The sequence below is a fragment of the Alternaria burnsii genome, assembly GCF_013036055.1.
Source record: "Alternaria burnsii strain CBS107.38 chromosome Unknown 750, whole genome shotgun sequence".
NCBI classification, from domain to species: domain Eukaryota; kingdom Fungi; phylum Ascomycota; class Dothideomycetes; order Pleosporales; family Pleosporaceae; genus Alternaria; species Alternaria burnsii.
The window spans coordinates 2331342-2352499 of record NW_024066108.1 but is presented as its reverse complement, the minus strand read 5'-3'; the positions used below and the strand labels follow the sequence as shown (position 1 = coordinate 2352499).

Genomic DNA, 21158 nt, shown 5'->3' with positions numbered 1-21158 from the left:
GGCTGTTTTAAGAAGGATGAACTAGTGCCGCCCAGCGGTCTTGCACGAATTGATTTTGGCGGCATCAAGGTGGAGTTATCGGATTTACGGCGCCATGGTAAAGGCCGCGGAGTACTGTAATGCTTCGATTCGTAGTATGTGCAATGAATGATGTTTTGATTTATTCGACGTGAAGAGATTTGAAGATTGCTTTGCATGATGAAACGCGAAGAGTGATGAACCATAACATGCTATCAAAATTGATCAAGATCCTATTCCCTGAATTCCTTATCGACAGACTCAAAGTTTTCCAAGAAACTCTGGAAGGCAAACACACCAAGACCAGGATCCAGACTTCCTGTAGTTGCCCTGATGGAGTGCATACTTAACTGCGGGATGCCGCAGTCTACTGCCCTAATACCCGTCGCAGAGCTCAGCATCGGTCCTACTGTACCTCCACTTCTACTGTCATTCCGAATCTGGAAGACCTGGAGTTTAGGGTCGACTTTGCGAACGCCGATATCGCGGTCTACGCAGCGCTGCAAGATAGCAGTAGAGACGGCGTCAGTCGTCATGTGTGCATTTGAATCCGCAGAGATGGCGGGACCGACGTTGAGACGCGGAGAGTGGTTTTCAAGGTACGCGTTAAGGAAGTTGGGGTTCACAGCGTGGATGACGTCGCTCGAGACAAGGAAGGAGTTTGCATATGTCCTGCTCAATGCGCTGCTTGTCTTTCCGTTGGAAGCAAATTCTTCAACGATGCGCTCCATGACACTAGGGAGGAAGTTGCCGTGAGCACCTTGTCGGAGTAGCGAGCCGACTTCTTCGTCGTCGAAGACTGCAACCATGCGGATCTGGGATGAGGTTGAAAGAGATGCGCTGGAGTTGAGGAGAGCTTGGATTGCGGCCCAAGAGCAAAGCTTGTCGTCGATTCGGCCGGCAAAGATGAACTCGCGGTCAAGGCCACCGGTTTGTGCGGGTTGTGTGTCGAAGAGCTCGAGCTCCCAGTTGATAATGGATGAATCTGTTACGCGTCAGTGTTGTCTTAGACGATCTGAAGGTGATAACACTTACAGTCAGTGATTCCGAGTTCGCTTGTGATGACCTTTACAAGCCTCTCAGGCTGAGTAGCAGTAAAGGCGCCCTCTCCGCCCAATACACCGGCTTTGGAGTCTCCCGCCTCGTTGTTTGATGAGCTACCCAAATCGCTGTTATCCAAACCCATGATAGGTACCATTTGCGTTTCCTTATTGAAGGGGCCATTCGCGGCAGCTGTAGAAGTGAAGATGCAAAGTCAGTATATATCTCATGTGTATCTTGAACAGTCACAACTTACCACCGAAGTGGGGAGCCAGCGTCGGGATTCTTGCGATCGGCCAGTCAAGCTTAACAAGCTTGGTGACAATCTTTCCATTCTCCTTGACGAGAACTCTTCCACCGATACCCAGATCGCGATCCCACCAGGTATCGCTTAGCGCGCCAGCATAAGGCGCGACACCTAGCTGTACATATCCCGACTTGTTGCGAAGCTTGGAGATGGGCTTCAGCTTCGCTGTGAGGGCGTCTATATGTCCGGCCAGAATAGCAGCTCCATTGCCGGACGCGTACTTGTCTCCAATAGCAAATGCGATGAGTGAACTTCCATTTCGCTCGACATAGTATTTGCCTCCCGCCTTCAGCTCCCATGAATCGCGCTCTGACAACTTCTTGTATCCGTCCTTGTCGAGGTCCTGAGCGACGGCATCGACGGCGTGGAAGATGGTGGGGTTGCGTGTCATGTAGTCGGTAAAGGGCTTCGTGTAGCGCGCTGGATCCTCCTTCGATCGAGCGGGAACGGGAATCCAGCAGTGCGAAGGTGTCGGCTTGGACATCTCAACCTTCGGTTCAGCTTGCTCAACTGGCACTTCTGGTATCTTGGGCGGAACAGGCGGCGGGTTCTGGTGTGTCGACGGCGCCGGGTAGTCTTGGTCGTCAACGTCAATGAGATCGGGGTAGGTTGCGGCGATGCTGTGACGGTTACGGTAGTCAGAAACAACCTGACTCCTCCATCCTCTTTCTGCAGCTCGGTCCAGCTGCTGTCGATGTGGCAACGATGCAGTCGTATGAGCGCGTCCAAGTGTTGTCGAGGACGAATGTCGGAGTGGGCGGGGCGGTGACGGGTCCGCGTACAGGTCAGCGTTTGAAGCCGCTTTGCGAAGGCTCGGTGGGTTCCGCGTCATCTTCCTAGATTTGTGTAGTACGGATGAAGCTCAAGACGGAGTGACAGGAGTATATAAGATGACGGTCGGGAGCGAGGCTGTGTTGTTGTGGTACAGGCAGCTGGCTGGAGCTACCAGCGCCACAGATGAGGCGGAGCTATCCCAAAGTGGAAAGCCTCCGAGGCCTCTCGCCGCAGCTATCACACGCTACCAACCTCGGAACCAAATCGATAGTTCATCGTCACAAACATCACGTCACCAACATCCTACCGTGCGCTTCTATGAGAGTACCAGCACCATACTTCCCGCTTACATGAACATAAGTCGTGCTTCTACTACTGAATTTGGTTGCGTTATCACCGAGAATTAGCAGTATCGCACAGCAACCCGGCGGATCTGGTCCATTCCATTTGACACTATTCTAATCCCCGTACATAGTGCTACGCGTTGTTTTTCTTTGCTACGTCCATCACCGCTTCGTCAGCAAACCGACTATCTGCCGCCTCCACGAGGCCATGGTCGCTCATACGTTCATCTATGGGTCTCTCAGGAACAAGAAACGTCGCTGCAAACGTCGATGGGATCGTGATGGCGAACATCACGAAAGCAACGATGAGATTTGCCATGGGCTCGATCTTAGCGGCCCCGATACCAAAAGCCAAGCAGGATCCAACCGACTCGAACGAGCGTAATAAGCCGACCGCAAGAGTTAGAGTTTCAATGTCGTCGAAGAAAGCTCCCAGAATCCAATAGACGAACATGTAATGGGACTCATTCATAAAGCTGTACATGATCAGCCTTCGTTATGTTTATGATGCATACGAACTTACCGAAAGAGTACATTGACAGCGAACCCACGTCCAAAGCCTGAGAGATCCCAGTCGAGTGTCACCTTTGAGCCGGCATACATTTTCTCGTTGGCGACTTGCCAGCCAAACAGGCCCAGCATGAGCAATGAGAAGATGCCCCACGTAACCTTCGCGAGCGTCGGTCGGCTTACGAACTTGGTATCGTAGAACCAGCCCCAGAAGATGTTGGCGAATGTCGCTGCAACACCGGAAGTCAAGGACCCTAACGTCCTCGCACGGACTGAGAAGTACTTGGTAAGATAAATGCCTTGGTACGTGTTATTCCAGTTGAATCCGATCATGACAGGTACAAGTAAGAAGAAACGCCTATCACGAAGTAGTGCCCACCATCTTTGCACCTCTTTCAGAACAGCTTTGTTCTTCGTCGGGTCCGGGACTTTGCGACCGTCGCGATGATAAACTTTATGAGGTGGCGACACAAGGAGGGCTAGTGGAAGGCCGAGACATTGGAGTGCAATCAAGACAATGTAGGTCGTGTACCCTACTTTTCCACGCTCTCCACTCTTGTAATTGAGAGAGAGCTGTATCGAGGAACCGATGAGCTGGCCGAGCTCTCGCAAGCCCAGCCAGATGCCGGTGAACTTCCCTCGGTTGTGTACGTCGGCGTAACCTAGCGCGATAGCGCCCTCCGAAGCCCAGAGTGCGGACGCTGCGATGCCGCATGTTGCACCACCAAGCAGTACGAACCATTCCACTCCGTAGCGGTTGTTCACTACAATGTTAGTATACTCCACATCTCCTTGAGGCCTCTCAATACATACCGTATAGCGACGCAGAGTAGGGTGCGTACCCGAGAGTCCCTAGAAGAAGTATACTCTTCAAGCCGAACTTGTTGGCAAGTATGGCGAAGAGAGAGCAACCAAAGACCATTATCCCGAATGTCAGAGAATTGGCACCATTAACCAGATACGGCTCTTGCTGACCACCTGCACCAACGTCTGTAGCAATTAGACTTGGTCAAAATGTTAAGAGGGCGAACAAAAACATACTGTTGAGAGCGTTCCATATACCTGGTTGTGTAAAGCTGATCATACCCACAACGATGACATTGAATAACGGGCTTCTATACCATCGCGTGAACCTGGAGACTCGCTTTGATGCATCTCGGTCCGCATGATAGATGTCCTGCTCAGTGGGTTCAGATGACATGTTGTAAACACGGCGACGTACTGCGCCTATATCTGTATCTCACCACATGCTCGTCTTATATAGGTACTCTGCCTTTGGCATTCTACACTAATGCATGAATCGCCATTCATGCCTTCCCTGTCAGTAGACCCATGTTGCGTACAATGAACTTATCAAAAGTGGGTAGGTGCCCCTCTGAAAGCGTTGAGAATGGTAAGGGACGTATGTCGTGATGCGATGCAGCGATGAGGCCATTGGTGCCAAGTTAAGCGAACAGGCTTGGTGTGGTCTGTAAACCCCAGTTCACCTACCACTTCCCAACGTTCGCAGGGCAGAGTTTTTCTGGGCGTATTATACCCCGTCAAAGGTCGACAAGCTTGAATGATGCAAGACGCTAGGAAGTAGAAATCTTCCATCTTGTTCAGAATGCCGAGAAAGTACCCGCAGTACTTCACTATTCTCGTAAAGGCAGTTTATCCTAATACCTGGGAAAAGCGCGCATGGCTACATCGGTTACATCCAAAATACTAATACATTCAAAATAGAGTACGATCTATGGCTGTTTACATACAGACATCCAGCACGCTCTTGGCTCTAAGCTGGTTAACATATATAGATAGATAATAGGTTCGCGTCAGATTGACTCGATGTTGTGCAGTAGACACATGGTGAATGAGGAAATAGGCGAGAACTCGAGATTCTGAGATCTTCATTATAGTCGTCACTTCTCTGCAGATATTGCTGCGCGCAAAAGACGAGAAGCGACAATCGTCCAATTGATCTTTACTCAACTTAATTAACCAATACACATCACTTTTTCAAGCAAAAAGGGTCTGTAAGACTACCAATGCACTTTCTTGCATACTTTGTAGAGGTCAGCCTTGGTATAAGATAGGCCACCGTATGATTATACCTCATACGTGACTATAACAGATATCCAGACAACTAACTGATTACGGCAGGATATTGTATATCAAACTAAGGTATTGTTCAACAACCCTATTTACCTAGGTATCTTGATCGCTTCCCAAAATAAGAATTGGTCTGACATCTAACACTGAAGCGTCGCCTTCTTCCACCAGGAGCAGTCCAAGTCTAGTGCTTGAATCCTATGAATCGCTTTAGCCTCAAACTCTGTACGGATGATGTGTATATCCAACTTACACAAATGTCTCAAAAGGCACTCCCCTTATCTTCTCAATCCCATCTTCATCAATTTCCCAAGGATCTGGCTGGAAACTTACATCTGCCCACGATAAGAAGAGCTCCCTCCAATAACATGCTTCTGCAGTGGGTGTGAGATATCTATCCCGAAACGTTGCTAGACTATTCTTTACAATAGTTTTCGCACGCTCTGGATCCCGCAAGAGCTCTTGTACTTTTGCTTCGAGGTCGGAGAAATCGCGCTCTACTTCTACAACGTTTTGGTTCGGTCCGGTGGGAATATAGAGGTGGGAATGAGGCTCAATCCATTCAGCTTTATGTGTTATCATGATCGACGCGCAGTTGAGAAGGTATTTCCCTCTGCCTGAGTAGCTGCGTCCTGCGATATTGTCGAGATATTTAGTTATGATCATGCTATGTAGCGAGAAAAGTTTGTCTTACCTTCAGTGTGCACAAGGAACTGGTAGTTGCAGTGGTCCACAATCGGCAACGCAGCACTTCCCGCTGTCACATCCGTCCTACTCTTCCAGATCACTTGATCTACATCTGCCCATGACTTCCCTTCTGTAACTCTCATCAACGCACCTCTTACTTCCTTGTTTGTCTTGACAGCTCCTCGCCAGAGTACCTTTGGTACTTTCTTCTCCCATTCTATCTCGCTGCTCTGCATATCACTGCGTATCTGCTGATATTCACCAACCAGATCGAGCGGCCATGACCAGTAGCCAAAGTCTGGCATCACCCACATCTCCCTGTCAAGAGAGACATGCCGTGAAAAGGCCCAAAGAGTATGGTGTGAGTGAGATTCGTCGGCTATGTCGTTTACGTGGAAGGAGAATTCTATCGGTGGAAGGGGAAAGGGTGAGGAAGTTAGGGCACGGTTGATTTGGTGCAGAGTAGCGAGAAGGCGTGGTCGCTGGTAGCCTTTTCCGTCAAATTTTGAGTCAATAATGTAGAGCTGAAGACACCATGATTAGCTTCCGTATCTTGATCGTGAACCAATAGAACGAGGAATAAAGTTCACCTTGTGGTTGTATATCATAACCCGCACTGCCCCGGATGCCTTCCAAGACAAATCAATGTCCGCAGTGCTGACGTTTCCCAAGTCTCTCCGTACCGCAACCGAACGATCCAGTTCGTCAAAAAGACCAGGAAATTCGGTGCGGCATTCCGTGTGTGTGAGCCCATAGTTTGGACCTGGTGCAGACAACGATGGGTATTGAGTCTTTGGATTGCGGAAAGCTCCTGGTGCCGTTGAAGTTACCGAGTTTATGGCGCTAGGTAAGGGATTCTGGAGGGGCCTCGATATTCGTGTGAATGGATGGGAATTTCTGGCTTGAAGACGATAACGAAGAATGGCCTCTGTTGCGATTATCATAAGAAGGCAGAACCCAACGAAAAACCAGAAGAGAAATTGGCGAAGACTGCATGTTCTCGTCATGGCGTATGATGTCAACTCTGAGCCTTGGACAGGAAAAGGAATGTAGCTTGCGGTTTTAGATGTGCGTAATTGCGGAAACTACAGCGAGTCCAAGTAAGAAACGATGCCCAAGGCATGAAAGTAGGGCTAAGATAACGCAAAGTTTGACGGTTGTATTTGAGGCGGTACTGCAAATTCAAAGAGAGCAAGAGCAAGCGGTGCGACGGTAACCATTGAGGCGCAGTGCTGAGTGCCGTGTTTCCCTTTCACAAATAGCCCATCCAAGGTAATCAGCCAATCAGAGCTATGTGTGGACAGGGCGAAAGCTAATCCTTCCAGACAGAGGACAGGTCCAGGTGTGGTCACTACCTACCCTATGTTGGTTTACACCCTAGCCGCATAGGCACGGGGCGACACAGTTGTCTGAGAGTTTCAGGGGTATATACCCCAAGTGTATCGATACCGTAGTCGGGATTGCGGATCACTGGTGTGGATCTCACACCTTCTCTTCGCAACCAGGTATCATCAATCATGTCCTGTTACCGCTCATAGCGCACACGAGCAACGCGTATGTCTGCCCTCAGTATACGCAGTCTCCGCGGCGCAGCAAAGGTCAAACTTCGGTCTACGAGAGCTTTGCAAGCGAAATACGCCCGTAGACCTGCGTACAAGACCCGCGTACAAGACCCGCGTAGTCGAAGACTTAGGCCTCCACAACAGCTGCCAGCAACGATCGCACGCGGTGTAAGCAGTAATTCCATTGGGCAGGCATGCATACAAGCAGTTTACAACAAAGAAGAGTGAAAAGGATAAATGCAAAAGGTGTAAGCATTAGAGAGTAGAAAAGGAACAAGGGAACTGAGCTAGCGCGGGTCGATCCCGAGGTCTTAGACTCTCAGACAGCAACCTTAATTTGACGAGCCGTTGCGGTCACGCGGGAATGCTTGAACGCACTACACTAAACGATCACGTTTCCTGCAGTCTCAGGAGCGAGTTAATCCGGTTCGCGCTCACAGGCGTGATGATTTTCATTATTTTCATCATTGTCAAGCAGCTTTGTCGCGTCATAAGGGCTTTCGTGGAGAGACAAATATGATGTCGACCTCCTAAACTTCCCGAAAGAACCGTACGTCGTTCTACCCTCTATTAACTGAATATGTACGCCAAAATGACAATTCGTTGAATGATGACTCACTCGATATATGGAACTTGTTGTTCTAAGAATTGGTATCCTCGTAGTAGTAGTTTTCTCGCGCATTCTTCGCGTCTTGCTCCCGATTTCCGTTGACATAACACGTACAATCATCAATGCCAGCCCGTACGCAGTCCAGACATGGTGTCTCGCACGAGGTTGCGCGCCCATCAACAATTCGAAGATAGTTATGGTCTCAGCATTCCTTGGGTGCTCGCCGAATTCTACCCTGCAGACTCCCCAACGGCCGATACGGAGCAACACAAGAAGCGTCGTGGATAACATCTACGCAAGCGCTCCATCTACCATTATGGATACGCAACCGAGATTTGAGATGCCGCCCTCGAGTCTTTCGAATCATTGTGATTCATCAAAACAGTCTTGACTGGGGTCCTCGCCATAACTCTCAATAACCCATTCAATTATTCAAGCAACTGGCGGCTGAAGCTAGCCAACAAACTCTACATCTCGAAGATTATAATCTGTGCCGGTTTCAGTGAGCTGCTAACCGAGAGAGAGAGAGAGAGAGAGAGAGAGAGAGAGAGAGAGGAAGAAACGACGGAGAAAACGAAGGAGGTAGAGAAGAAGAATGATGACACGGATGGTGAGACTCAACTGAATACCCTGGTGGTGGTCAATTCACTTGGATGAATACAAGATTCTATGGCGGGGCTATGGATAACGGATCGTGGTACTCACGCACCTGCTCACGCATCTTCAATCACAGCTTCATCTCCTCCCATTCTCCACCTTGCGGGAAACCGAGGTGGAACCTTCCGCACTTGGCAAAACTCAATACCGCTTCTTCGGCCATGGTAAAATCGGTGACCTTGCCCCCGACCTCTTCGCTAGCATCCAAGAAATGTGCGTGGATCCTCGGTCCACTGATAGCTTTCATCCAAGCTGGTACCACGAATCCAAATATAGTACCATCGATGGCACTCCTGCTGGGTCCATTTTCGAAATCTATCGAATCGAAACGACCAGCGATCTTGAAGGGCATGAGAGTATTGACACCCTTTGCGGGACCTACATCGTCAGACGAGACGAGGTCGTCGAAGCCTTCGAGCGATATAGACGGAATCTTTAGGCGAAAACTTGGTTGGTAAACTGTGACCAATGCAAGAGGAAGGCGTGCGTTCATAGGCGCCGAGTTTGCTTTGCCATCTTTGGTGAGCGCATATGCTTGTCGGTCTTTCAAAATCATGAGGCTTCCATCTTCATAAACACCAATGCCATCGGTGCCATGAGAAGTCAAGTCTGCGGTCCGTGGTTGGCCTTGGTTGAAGCCAGCGCTGAGGGCTGAGTATGTGGAGAACTGGAAGATGTCGTTTGGTATGGAACCGACCATATTGGGAAGTGATGAGAAATCTGTGATCTGTGTTGAATCTGATATCGTCTCGAATGTGCTGGAGCTGGAGGTTGGGTTTAGGGTCCGGGGTTAGCGGAGAGCCGATCTCCGACTCGGCTATCAGCGTGTGGGCGTCATTCCTAGAGAGTGTCTGGACACTCGTGGACGCCCTGTCCTATTGTATAGGTATGGCGGGTTAGACTTACCGCTTAGCCTATCCATGATAGAACCGCGCCATGGGAATTAGCTGTCCACCAACGCTAAGCGTCTAGCGTTCCCGTTGCGTGTTGCAGTCTGAAGCACTCTTCTTAATCTACATGTAGTGCATTTTTCTCTTTGTAGCTTGACGAATTGTAGATGCAGGATTGATATGCGACCAAAAGGGCCCTCGAAACCCAATTCAAAGCGGCTCCTTGGATGATTCATTTGAGTCGATGTTCAGGGAAGATTGGAGGTGAAGGGAAGGCGGATCGGTTTGGCCAATAACACATGCGCTTATGTAAGTAAATCTAGCGCGAACCCTTGGAAGCTCAACTTCAGTGTCCAAGCGGTATCTTTCCCAAGCAATTGCGCAGCCCGTCTGCACCAACACCTCGCCCGATATGCTCCCAGTCGCCCTTCGTGCCCTGCGCTCTCGCGGTGCAGCGGCTAGCTCCCGCTCCTTCACCCGCTACACGTCGACAGCAACGACCAGCAACCAGGTCCCCGCCAACGACCCCGTCAAGCGCGATGCAAAGCCGAATGTCTCCGAGACCAATGCGATGCCCACCTCTTCCGAGGGCTCTTTTGACAAAGTCCTGCAGGAGTCTCCAGAGGAGGCCGAGAAGATGAGGGTTACACAGGCGCCAAACTACAAGGGCATCTGGTCGCGGAGTCAGAATCCCAGGGAGGTCGCCATGAGCGGGCCTAGGTTCGAGCAGAGCATTATGGAGGACCAGGTATGTCCTGTCAATCCGCCCAATCGAACACGACCGGAGCATTGGGGTGGAGCAGTCAAGTCGACACACACCACAGCGAGAGAGCACCTGCTGACACAGCTTGTTTAGCCTCGACCATATGCCGCCATTGAGCTCATCCACAAGCAGCCTGTCCGCTGGACTCACGACCGCACAGTGTCTTGCGACGGAGGTGGTGGACCTCTCGGACACCCAAGGATCTTTATCAACGTAGACAAGCCACAGATCTGCTGGTGCACATACTGCGGACTGCCATTTGTAAGTTTCTTCTCCAACTATGTGACCTTGAACTCCCAGTGCTCGCGTAGTCTACGAGTGGACAATTGCTGACATTTTTGCAGGCACATGAGAAACACCGACCGCTCCTTGAAGCCACTCCCGAGCACGAGCTATCATACCCGCTTGGGCCTAAAGGTGATGCTGCAGAAGTTAGCGAGACGCAACAGGTGACGGAGGAGCCGCTCGCGCAGCGATAGAGTACTGTAATCATAAGAGCGCTCGGACATGGTGTACATATACAGTGCAATGGAGAATTTTCAATCTGTCATCTATCGTGTTAGAACTGTGGTCTTGCCCAGTCGCTGGAACATCATGCGATATCGTGTTCGAGCTCACAGAGACTAGGGGGACCTTCTGCGCCTCGCTACTTCAGCACAGAAAATGGGTGCAGGACTCGATCCGATTGAATGAATTGAGTCGAGCAATCGTACATTGCACATCATTGAGTCTGTCTATGCGAAGTTCTCCAGACCCGAGCCATAGGATCTGCAAGAAGATTGACCAATGCTGGTGATACGCATCCTTAGTGCCAATTCCTCATCTAGCTTACCGAGTGTTGAATGTGTTGAATGTGTTGAATTGAGACAATGTTGTAACTACGTGAAAGGCAATCCTTATGATCTTCCTACTCTCCTTTGTTCCTTTGTTATGAGGTACTATCGTATAGTTACTTGTCATAATCAACACGGAATCGCCAACTAAGTTGAACTACTTGAGCTCGCTTGCTTGCTCTCACAGGTCTGCTAAGCAGTCTTCCGAGATTGTGCTGCGAAACGCAATGCGCAAAGCCGGAGAGTGCTAGTAGTCGATCTTCGCTGTACAAAAGACCCATGATATTACAGCATATCTCATTCGAGTCAGGAGGAGCTATATTGGATTTTCCTTCAGTGAAGTGATTAGTCAGTAGCTTTCGGGACTCGAGCATATGAGTAACATCGTAAAGCGTAGCTTCATTAAATGATGGCCTCCGCAGATCACTATAGTAGCGTCCGATGATTTTGACATCTAACACTGTATTTTGTTTCTTCTTCTGTTTCCTGTGCAGCCACCGAAAACTTCCAAGACACACGTTGCGAGCTTGGAGAGTCTCAAAACAAGGCCCAGTTTTGGCTCGCGAGCAGCTATGCAGGTCAACTCATATTTGCATACATGGAGCACATGCTCAGTCCTGCTATAATTACGACCAAAAATGCATGAACCGCTCCTCAGAGGTAATTGAGTCCCAATGTAATAGTGACTGAAAAGAACAGGGGAAGTTGAAGCAGGCCGAGGGATTCCGATGATGGCTGGTCCAGCTCTTTCTATTGACAGGCCCACATTGCCGTAGCCCTAAACATCAATGCCACTTCTGATCCTGAGGAAGAGCACATTGTTTGCAAGAAATATTAATGAAAGTAAAGAATGCGCATGCCATGTAGCTTGTCATGTACTAACCCCACCAAGACAAATCACCCTCTGACGTCACAGCACCCCACATAATCCGGCGACAATCGACTCTCTAAACCTTAGTTCAATTCAATGCCGCAGCCACACTCGACTACCTCGCATCTGACAACGTTTTTGATCGTATTCATCTTCATAATCGCCCTATTTCCAGGTCTCTTTGTCGGTATATTCTGGGCGCCCTACAACAGTCTCGCAAACTACCTTGTACCAACGCCACAACCGCGCAAAAGCATAGTCTGCACAAGTCCGAATATTTGTGCTTCACCACCAATCATGTCTTGGTATCTTCATATTCCCCTATCGTTCCCCAGACGTCACTCCGTTGCTAAAACTTTCCAGGTCACAGAAATCTCTCACCCTTCCCAGCCGATCGCGTGGCTCTTATCTCATAACCGACCACATCCTGAAAGAAGTCCCCGAGATTAAGAACTACAAGACCGGCCTACTCAACTTATTCGTTCAACACACTTCTTGCGCGCTATCCCTGAATGAGAACTACGATTCGGATGTGCGCGCGGATATGAGCACGGCGCTGGATCGCATTGTGCCAGAAGACAAGAAGGGACAGGGACTGTACCTACATGATGCAGAGGGTAGTGACGATATGCCTGCGCATGTGAAGTCTGCATTGATTGGCGCGAGCGTTACAATTCCTATCACAAATGGAAGATTGAATACCGGCACATGGCAAGGCATCTGGTACCTCGAGTTCAGGGACTCGAAGCACACACGGAAGGTTGTTGCGACGATTCAGGGTGAAAAGATGTGAGCTGGAGAGTTCGGAAATCCGATACCACAGGATATTAATCAAGATACTTTGATACCGTGGTCCATCATCCAACAGCAGCTAAATTGCCGCCTCTGCAAGTCGCCAAGGAAACACTTGTATTAACGCCTGTTCTGCATGATCCTAGTCCCTACATCGTAATGGACTGTTCATCCTTGAGTCGTCGGCCTGTATATACATGAACAAGATCATGAAAACAGTAGATCCTGTTGTCCCAGTTTCTCCCCGCTGTGATCGGCACCGTATCTCATATCATTCTGTGTCGTCCCTGTTGTCAATCCTCCAGTGTCGTTGTTGAGAGCGTCGCTAGCTGACCGTTGAATTTTCAATCACGCGCGGTGAAAAACAAGGAAGCCGATATCAGCATCCATCATCCACCGACCGGGATGGCACTCGTTCTCGATCTGGTAGTATGACCTGAGATGCCACTCTCCGTTGATTTCGCGACACCAGAAGGGATCGTCGTCGCGTGCATCGGCTGGCCTAATCTTGCGCGGATCGTACGAGCCACGCTCTGTCGCAATCCTCCGACTCTCCATCTGGATGTCCTCGCGTGTGGGGCCTTGCTGCGCGTGACTGTGGACGTATGCTGGTCTCGTCTCCCTGACCGTTTGTGTGATGGGTGTTGAATAGTTTTGAGCCTGGCTGTTCGTCACGTGGTAGGTAGTGGTAGTGGTAGTGGTAGTCGGTCCGGGTGGGTAGACGTGCGCCGTGTAGCCATAAGTGGGTACTGTATTGTAGTAGGTCCTCTGGTAGGGGTAATAGAAGTTAGCAAGTGGGTACAGCGAGCCATACAAGTTGTAGTTGTAGTAGCCATAGACCCCTCCGTAGGAAGGATAAGAGTAATTCGGGGAGTAGTAGTTGGTGGCGTAAGTTTGAGGGTACAGGGGACGGGCGTTGTATAGCGCAGGTTGGTAAGCACCTACCCCATATCCTACACCCATACCAACGCCAACGCCTCCAAACCCACCGTAGCCAAAGCCGCCTCCAACGACGCCGGTGGGTGCGGCGCCATTGGCGGCCTGGCTGGCATAGGTGAGGAGGCCACGTTGTCCGTATCGGGGATTATAGATGTACTGGTGGCGGGGCTTTGGGTATGCTTCCATTATGATGATTGATAGCCAGTCTTTGCGAATATCTGGTGGTGATTGCGATATTGCAAGTTTGATGAGTAGATGTGAAAGCCAGAATGGGGTACTGCGAGAGAAGAGACAAGGTGAAGGTCGAAGTCCGACACAACAAGATCAAGCACAAGAAGTGGTTGCGGCAATTGAGACCAAAGCCAAGTCACGACTGAGGGTGTCATGCGAGCCAATGATAGCGGGGTAAGGCAGCGGTGTGGTAAAGGGAAGGCGCAAGGCAGCGCGATCGGAGCAAAGAAAGAAGGTGAACAACTTACTATCGCTGAATTGACCCCCAAAACATCGCGGGCCCCGATATGATATCCAGTACCATTTGCATACCCAGACGAGTAGCCAGGGTAGCCACCTCCAGCAAGACCTCGAGGGACCATGGTTTGAGAGTACCTGCCTGGAACGCTGCGTGAATATCCCCCAGGCACGACACCCAGCGGATATCCGCCGCCAGACTGTGAGTAAGAATTCGGACGAATGACCGCATTACTTATGTAGCGGCCTCTAGGAGGGTCAACATAGTAGCGCGAAGGATAGTATGAGCCGCCGAGACCATACTTGCGGCGTCGGGACATACCAAAGCGTGGGTGATAGTCTTCTGCGTGATAGCGTCGGCCATTGCAGACCTCGAATCTGGACTCGTAGCTGTAATCGTCATTGCTGAAACACATGTTGCTAGTTGGTGTATTGGGCTGGAAAGAGACGAGAGACGAGGAGAACAAACAACCGCAAAGCCGACAGCGGGTGGAACAAACGGAGACACATGGTGTGGGCTAGGGTTTGAGGGAAAGAGAGACTTCACCGCAAGTTGGACGAATGGTCGTGACTTTGAAATTCAACTAGAGAGGCGAGAAATGCTTACCACGTAGTTTAACTTGACAAGCTAATCGGAATGTACAAAGACATGTACAATACAAACCTCCGAGACCTGCTAAAGATCTAATGGCAAGCAAAAGGCCGTTCAAGCTCCCGTACTCTTTCCACTATTAGTCTTGGGTGCAGCGCCTCCCTTGACAGCTTCAGTGCTCTTTCCCTTCTTCCTGAACATGCCGCGAAACGCCTTCAGAAATGGGGAAACCGTCCATCTTGCAAAGGTCGGAGTAGCCCAAACGCTGAACACAATCCTTGGAATCAAGAACATTTTGACAATGGCGTAAGCAGTCGCAAACTCGACCACGAGTCTGACACCGCCTTCACTGATATTCCAAGCCTGATCCACTTTCCTCAATCTCTTTGTCTCGCTGCCAATCCCGTCATCGTCTGATGCCGACAGCAAACCGCTACCCTTCATCCATCTCCGCTGCTTGTCATCTTTCTGGATCTCGTCGACTTCACGTTCAGCTTCTAGGGCTTCGTCACTACGTATCCAGCCCTTGCGCTTGAAGTAGCGACCAAAGCGCTCAACTCCCGAAGCAATCCAAGCCCCTTCGGCGAACCACGGCGGTAGCCAGTGCGTGTAATGAAAATAGCCCGCGAGCCCGAACAAGGGAATTATGGCCGTGAGTTCGTGAAGGATGAGAAATGACGTTATGTGGGTGACTGGCGCATTGCCGAGCGCATTGGTGTACTTGTGCAGGAATCTTGGTAGGCGGCGATTGAAGCGCTCGATGCGCGACTGGGAGGAGGCTGGGGGCGCGATGGGCTCTGTTGCATAGCAGCGCCGGTATGGCTTGCGCAGTAACTGTGGCGAGCGCGCAGTCGCCCGTGGAATTGTTCGTCGTAGCATGTTGCTCAAAGTCCTTCCTCCTGTTCCGCTCAACCTCCAATCCTAGGTGGCTTTCTATGCCGTGTGCTGTGTGATGACTCCATGTTGGGGCAGCTGTCGGTACCTGCGTCAAGTATGACGAAGTTGCCGGGACGTTGACGGGCCGCCCCACCTTGATCGCGTCTACGGTTCAACCACAATCATCTATACTCCTATACATATCGACCGGTCTGCTTCATTCCAGATACACGACCGACGATGGCGGTAGTTGGACTATTTCCTGACTCGTGTTGCATCTTTGTTAGAGCCCCCAATGTCGCGACTCTCATCGCGCCCTGAATATCAACACCTAATCAGACGCCTTACGCGACCACTGCGCCGTAAATACGCATAGCCAAGCATTGAACATGTCTCATAATTGTTAGTTTGCGAATCTCAGCATAGTTAATCCCCTTACTTATCCCCTTTCATCCTAAGCAAAGTCAACTCGTCTCTTCAGGAAAAGTCGTCTTGAACGCGTCAGGAGCAGGTTCACAAAACGGGCATGTTGTTATTTTACGAAGACGAACCTGGGTCGACCGAGACCACACAAGGATCCTTCGAATTGAGCGACTTTAACCTGATACCGAGTATCGATCCACTCCTGCAGTACGGTTCTCACGCTTTCATACCATATTCATCCGCCTTCGCGCGGGACAAAGTGCCTTCCAATAGCTGCGCTCCCCCTACATCTGGCCATGCATCAACACCGCATCTGGCAATCAACCATCCCTCTTCATGGACATACTGCGGTCCTCTTCTCCAGCCAGACGAAGCAACCCTCCCACCGTCCTTTCACGCCTGGGCAGATCTGACGTTTTCTTCCCCTTCCACCATGATCTCTCACCTCCTTCCTCTTCTCTCCTGGCTGCAAGCTTTCCTTATAGAGGCAAAAGTTCACGAATATTGGCTTACAATCCGCTGTACCGCGCCAACCCGCGAATACGACAAGCCCCGGTGGCACACAGACGAGAACTTCTTCGTCTATGATTCGGAAGCACCTGGTTTGGGATTCTCACCCACTAGCAAAGAGAGGTGTTGGAAACTATGTACTACACTTCTTGGTCCAGGAACCTTATTCCTAAAGGACAACGAGACAGCACTGCGAGTAATGCAAGAGACGAAGAAGAATGAGAAGGAAAAGATAGGTTTTCATGCGTGCACATCCATACGCTGTATAGGTTGTTCAACGTGTGCAGAGATCGTGCGTGATTCACTTGTAGGCTCTCTGCAGGATATGGAGGTTGAGTCTCCAGCAGCGGGAGAGGTAGCATATTTCCGGGTAGGCGGCGAAGAAGGCGCAGTGCATTCGGAACCACGTTGTGATACTGACCGCATTTTCGTCAACATAATTCCAGGAACGGAAGATGATTTGCAAAGGTTGATGCAAAGGTTCGGTATGGAATACCCACGTGCGTGGTGTTTTGGTATGCCAGTTGGTTTTGTGAAGAGTGACGAGGCATGCGCCTTCAATGGCGCAAGAAATTGAGTATCTGTATATTACAAAGCATGGAGTACAACCAAATGACATAGTGAAGGCAGCCGAGTAAACGTGTTCAATACGTGTGACTCATGCATGGGTCAAGAGAATTACAACTATGCTGACACTGGAATGAAGCTGTAATCTCTCTCTTTTTTGTTTGTGTACACCCGCGTATTGCGATTCGGAGGTCTTTGCACATCTATCTCCTTTACAGCGACGAAGCTAAATCGTCGACTTGATGTCTCTCACAACTTCTCAGCAACCTCGACGAATTCCTCAAGGTTGCGTACCGGTCGCACACCGGAGCTGACTTGCATGCTTGCCTTCCACGCATGTACATCTTCAATGAGAACAGGATGCGATGCATCCACTATGCTCTTAACATCCGCCGACGCATCGAGGGCCTGTGGAGCCGCAGGGAGACCAGAGTCCGCGACACCCAGTGCAGCCTTGGCTTCATCAAGGACCTTGTTAGCGACCTCCTTGTCCACCTTGAGGTCATCAGTAAGATGTGTGGCAACGGCATCTGGGATAGCATCCTTAGACGATACGTCTTGTATACGGGCCTGGAAAGCCTCGTCATTAGCTGTGATCTTGTGTTCGGCAAGGATGATTTTGAGTGCAGTTGCAGCTGCAGTCTTCCTCTCATCGAGCGAAGGCTCCTTTGCCTTAGCCTGTGCTTGGAGGTGCACAGATAGCTTGGAGCGCTGAGAGGATGATGTCGAGATGTAGTGGTTGTAGAAGTCGACCATATCCTTCTTTGTGAGCTTCTCAAGAGTCGCAGCATCAACATCGGCTGTAAATTCGTTAATACTATACTAATGTTGGAGGGTTACGGTTGGCATACCTTGCAGGAAATCATAGGAATCACTATAAATATGATTCCAAAACCTGTTGTCTTCAGATGACAAATTCTTCAGTTTTGCCAGCCTCTTGTTGATCATCGCGCGTTTGTGACTTTCAAAGTCCTCGTTACTCATATCATTCAAAGTCTGCTCGAAAGTGTTTAGGAAGTTCTCGATGCGACCCTCAAGGTACCGACAATCTTTTTCACTCTGTATAAGGATACGATAGCCTGACCAAATGTCGTGGAAGCTAGGGCCAGAAAACACAACGTAGCCAAGTTGCTCGATGGTACGAAGCTGATTGAAACAAGGCTCATCTGTCATCTGTCCAAGAAGTAGCAGTTTGGCGCGCATGACGCTGTCGTATCGATGGCCGGCATACAGACTGTACTCGATGCAGTGGTTGACGTTCTCAGGGTCCTTGAGTTGCTTCTCATAGATGAAGTTACTGCCGGACGGCCAGATGAGACCCCGACGCGTCGGTACTTGATTCGCTGGTAGCCTCCTGGGTTTGATGGTACGCTCTACGAGATCAGTGATCTTCAAAGCTTCCTCCTTGTAGAGATTACCGTGTGCCAAGACCTCAATCTGACACTGCGCTAGAATCTGTGGGAAGAATTGCTGGACATCTTGCGCCGTCACGTTCTCAAGTTCTGGGAGCAGTTCGTCATTCATTACACTCTTCTCACTCTTGAACTGTCGAGAGTAGGTACCGACTTGATGGAAAGGCTGTCCGTACTCCCAGTTGCGTAGAGAACGCAGCATGCGGTCGTGGATAATCTTGAAACGATCTTCCGACACCTCAAGGTCTCGTACTTGAAGTAAGACCTTCTCCAGTAATACATGGAGCTTGTCGTTGTAGCCGCTTACAGTAATCGAAAGACCACTGATGTGGTTGGTAAAGTCGTAAACCAACCCGGAAAGGTCGGCGTCGTATGAATACTCTACCAGAGCGTCGTTCACAAGTTCGCGATACAGCGTACATAGCAGAGTAATACGGGCTGTGACGTTGGTGATAGGTGTTCGGAAGTAAATGTGCACGTTGGCCTTGGGTACCCAGAACTGATCGTCCTTCTTCCACCAGATGCGCACGTTGTCGTCATGGCGTATAAGCTTGGGCTCCTTGGTCGGCTGTTCAACATCCTTTTTCTCTACTTCTAGTCGAGTTGGAATAAACTCATTCTTGTGAGGGAAATGCAGCTCTGCCGGTCGGCTCTTGCTTTCGAATGCTTGTTTGATCTCGGCAAGGAAATCCTCTGGTATCTTCTCGACTTTGTGCTCTGTGCCATACCATTTCTCCTTTTGGTCCCAACCGCCTGGGAAATCTTGACTGATGATCGTCATCCTGAAGTTATCCGGTCGGAGGTAAGACATAGCTTCGCTAATCAGCTCGGAATCGAACTTCTTGATAATCGCTGGTCCGCTTAGCAACATCTTGCGGTCGTACGGCCTCTGCATAATGCCTGCTAGACCACTTGCAGTCCGGCTTGGCGGACTCTTTTGCTTGAATCGAAACTCTACTTCACTAATCCGCATTTGCTCTTCAACTACCCACTCTTGAGGCGGCTGATCGCGCATCAGTCCGATATACTGGAAGACAAGTTTCGCAACCTCCTTGTAGTTTTTGAGGCCCTCTTCGGTCAACTTAATATTGACGGTAAACAATCCAGAGCCAGGACATAGAGTAGATCCTCCTGCCCCAAGCCCGTTCGCCCATCCTTTTGCCTTGATGAGTGCAAGAATACTGCCAGGGCCCTCATGACCGAGCAAGTGACTTAGGTATCTCGAAGGATGTGACTCGTAAAGCCTCTCTTCATCACGATACGCAAATTGGAGCTCTAATGACCGGGACTCCAAAACCGGTCTGGCGAAAGTCTGTGTTAACAGTTCGTTCTCGGTATAGACAGGCATATCCCAACGATTCTGGCCAAGATCTTTATTTGGCACTTTGGCGAAGATCTCTTCTACCCATGCCTCCAGTGTATCTAAATTCTCTCGACCTAGGACAACCAATTTCATACGGTTCGCCGAGTAATGCGTTGAATGGAACTTGATGAACTCGTCGCGGATCTTTACCCCACGTGCTATTGGTTCGTCGTGTAGAGTCTTGTAGCTTCCCGTGGAAAAGTGGTTGTAGGGATGCTCTGGATTTGCCAAGGCTTTGTTGAGCTGGTGCATCCGCCAGGTGTCGTTTTGAAGGTTCTTCTTGTTCTCTGAATCCACCGCTTTGAGCTCGCGGTCGACCGTGTCCTCCAAGAACAGGGGACTGATGAAGAATTGGCCAAAGCGATCCAGCCCTCCCCATAGCGGCGATTCGTCTTTGGACTCTGCCAGGTTTGTTTGCGATACATCTGGTGAGGCGGCTTGGCTGCTCGTAGGCGTAGAGGAAGGATATGAGAGTTCGAAGTAGTAGTTGGTCGACGTAGAGGCCGTGAAGGCATTCGAGTATCCGCCGTGGCGCGTCAGATACTGGTTGTAGGCGTTTTCCTCCGGGTACTTCTCAGTGCCCATGAATAGCAGGTGCTCTACCGCGTGCGCGATGCCTGGCATGTCCGGCGCATCGCTGAAGCTGCCCACGTTGACGTCCAGTGCCGCGCTAGCCTTGTCTGTCCCCGCCTCGTGTATCAAAAGAACCTCTAGTTGATTCGGTAGGGTGATGATTCGGTACGAGCGATCATCGAGTTGTGGCCTCTCCAGGTCTTCTATGCGCTGCCGTCCTCCGACTTCCCTTCCCAGCGCTTCCGTCATTTTGGCTGATTGGCTGTTGTTCCTTGGCGACGTTGCGAGGCTACGCTGTGTGGTAGGTGGCGGGACGATTGTAGCAGCCTGGCGACTACGAGGTTTATGTATGCGGCGTGGACCGGGGCGACGAGTGGCAAGCGAAGTAGAGGCTGAGCAATGTGACGACGAGACTGTATACTGTGCAATCGACCAGGCAACCGGGAACCTGGGAACAAGTGTTCGGTGTCGTGGTACGAGCGACAGATTTCCCAGAGACTGTCGTGCGCCTAGCAATGGGAGCATCCACAAGACTTGCGGTGGAGGCCGGGAGTGGTTGGACAGAGCTTCCGGGGACCACACTTCTACCAGTGACTGCTGCCTTGTGCTATTCGATTGCGTGCTCCCGCGGGGATTTCAAGGGCGGTGAGACAGACTGGGATACTGCAGCAGGGACGAGGGAGTT

General features: G+C 50.3%; 6 protein-coding genes across 6 annotated transcripts; 2 read left to right on the top strand and 4 right to left on the bottom strand.

The window, feature by feature from the left end:
* Positions 1-251: 251 nt before the first annotated feature.
* GT037_002218 (uncharacterized protein) lies at positions 252-6008 on the bottom strand (the record flags this gene model as incomplete). The annotated part of the gene is made up of 10 exons (XM_038927265.1): positions 252-1003; positions 1054-1251; positions 1316-2202; positions 2775-2960; positions 3008-3758; positions 3808-3984; positions 4036-4227; positions 4746-4768; positions 5339-5717; positions 5780-6008. The coding sequence occupies 10 exons, from the start codon at positions 6006-6008 to the stop codon at positions 252-254; spliced, it is 3774 nt and encodes a 1257-aa protein (XP_038790557.1).
* Positions 6009-8671: 2663 nt separating this feature from the next.
* On the bottom strand, positions 8672-9301 carry GT037_002217 (alpha-acetolactate decarboxylase; the record flags this gene model as incomplete). The annotated part of the gene is made up of 1 exon (XM_038927264.1): positions 8672-9301. One exon carries the CDS (start codon positions 9299-9301, stop codon positions 8672-8674), a length of 630 nt encoding a protein of 209 aa, XP_038790556.1.
* A 602-nt stretch (positions 9302-9903) lies between these two features.
* Positions 9904-10733, top strand: GT037_002216 (uncharacterized protein; the record flags this gene model as incomplete). Its single annotated transcript, XM_038927263.1, has 3 exons — positions 9904-10239; positions 10348-10515; positions 10599-10733. 3 exons carry the CDS (start codon positions 9904-9906, stop codon positions 10731-10733), a joined length of 639 nt encoding a protein of 212 aa, XP_038790555.1.
* Positions 10734-12054: 1321 nt separating this feature from the next.
* On the top strand, positions 12055-12751 carry GT037_002215 (upf0047-domain-containing protein; the record flags this gene model as incomplete). Its single annotated transcript, XM_038927262.1, has 2 exons — positions 12055-12263; positions 12322-12751. 2 exons carry the CDS (start codon positions 12055-12057, stop codon positions 12749-12751), a joined length of 639 nt encoding a protein of 212 aa, XP_038790554.1.
* A 347-nt stretch (positions 12752-13098) lies between these two features.
* GT037_002214 (uncharacterized protein) lies at positions 13099-15628 on the bottom strand (the record flags this gene model as incomplete). The annotated part of the gene is made up of 4 exons (XM_038927261.1): positions 13099-13966; positions 14169-14299; positions 14480-14535; positions 14878-15628. The coding sequence occupies 4 exons, from the start codon at positions 15626-15628 to the stop codon at positions 13099-13101; spliced, it is 1806 nt and encodes a 601-aa protein (XP_038790553.1).
* A 1746-nt stretch (positions 15629-17374) lies between these two features.
* On the bottom strand, positions 17375-20722 carry GT037_002213 (insulin-degrading enzyme; the record flags this gene model as incomplete). Its single annotated transcript, XM_038927260.1, has 2 exons — positions 17375-17925; positions 17977-20722. 2 exons carry the CDS (start codon positions 20720-20722, stop codon positions 17375-17377), a joined length of 3297 nt encoding a protein of 1098 aa, XP_038790552.1.
* Between the last annotated feature and the right edge of the window lie 436 nt (positions 20723-21158).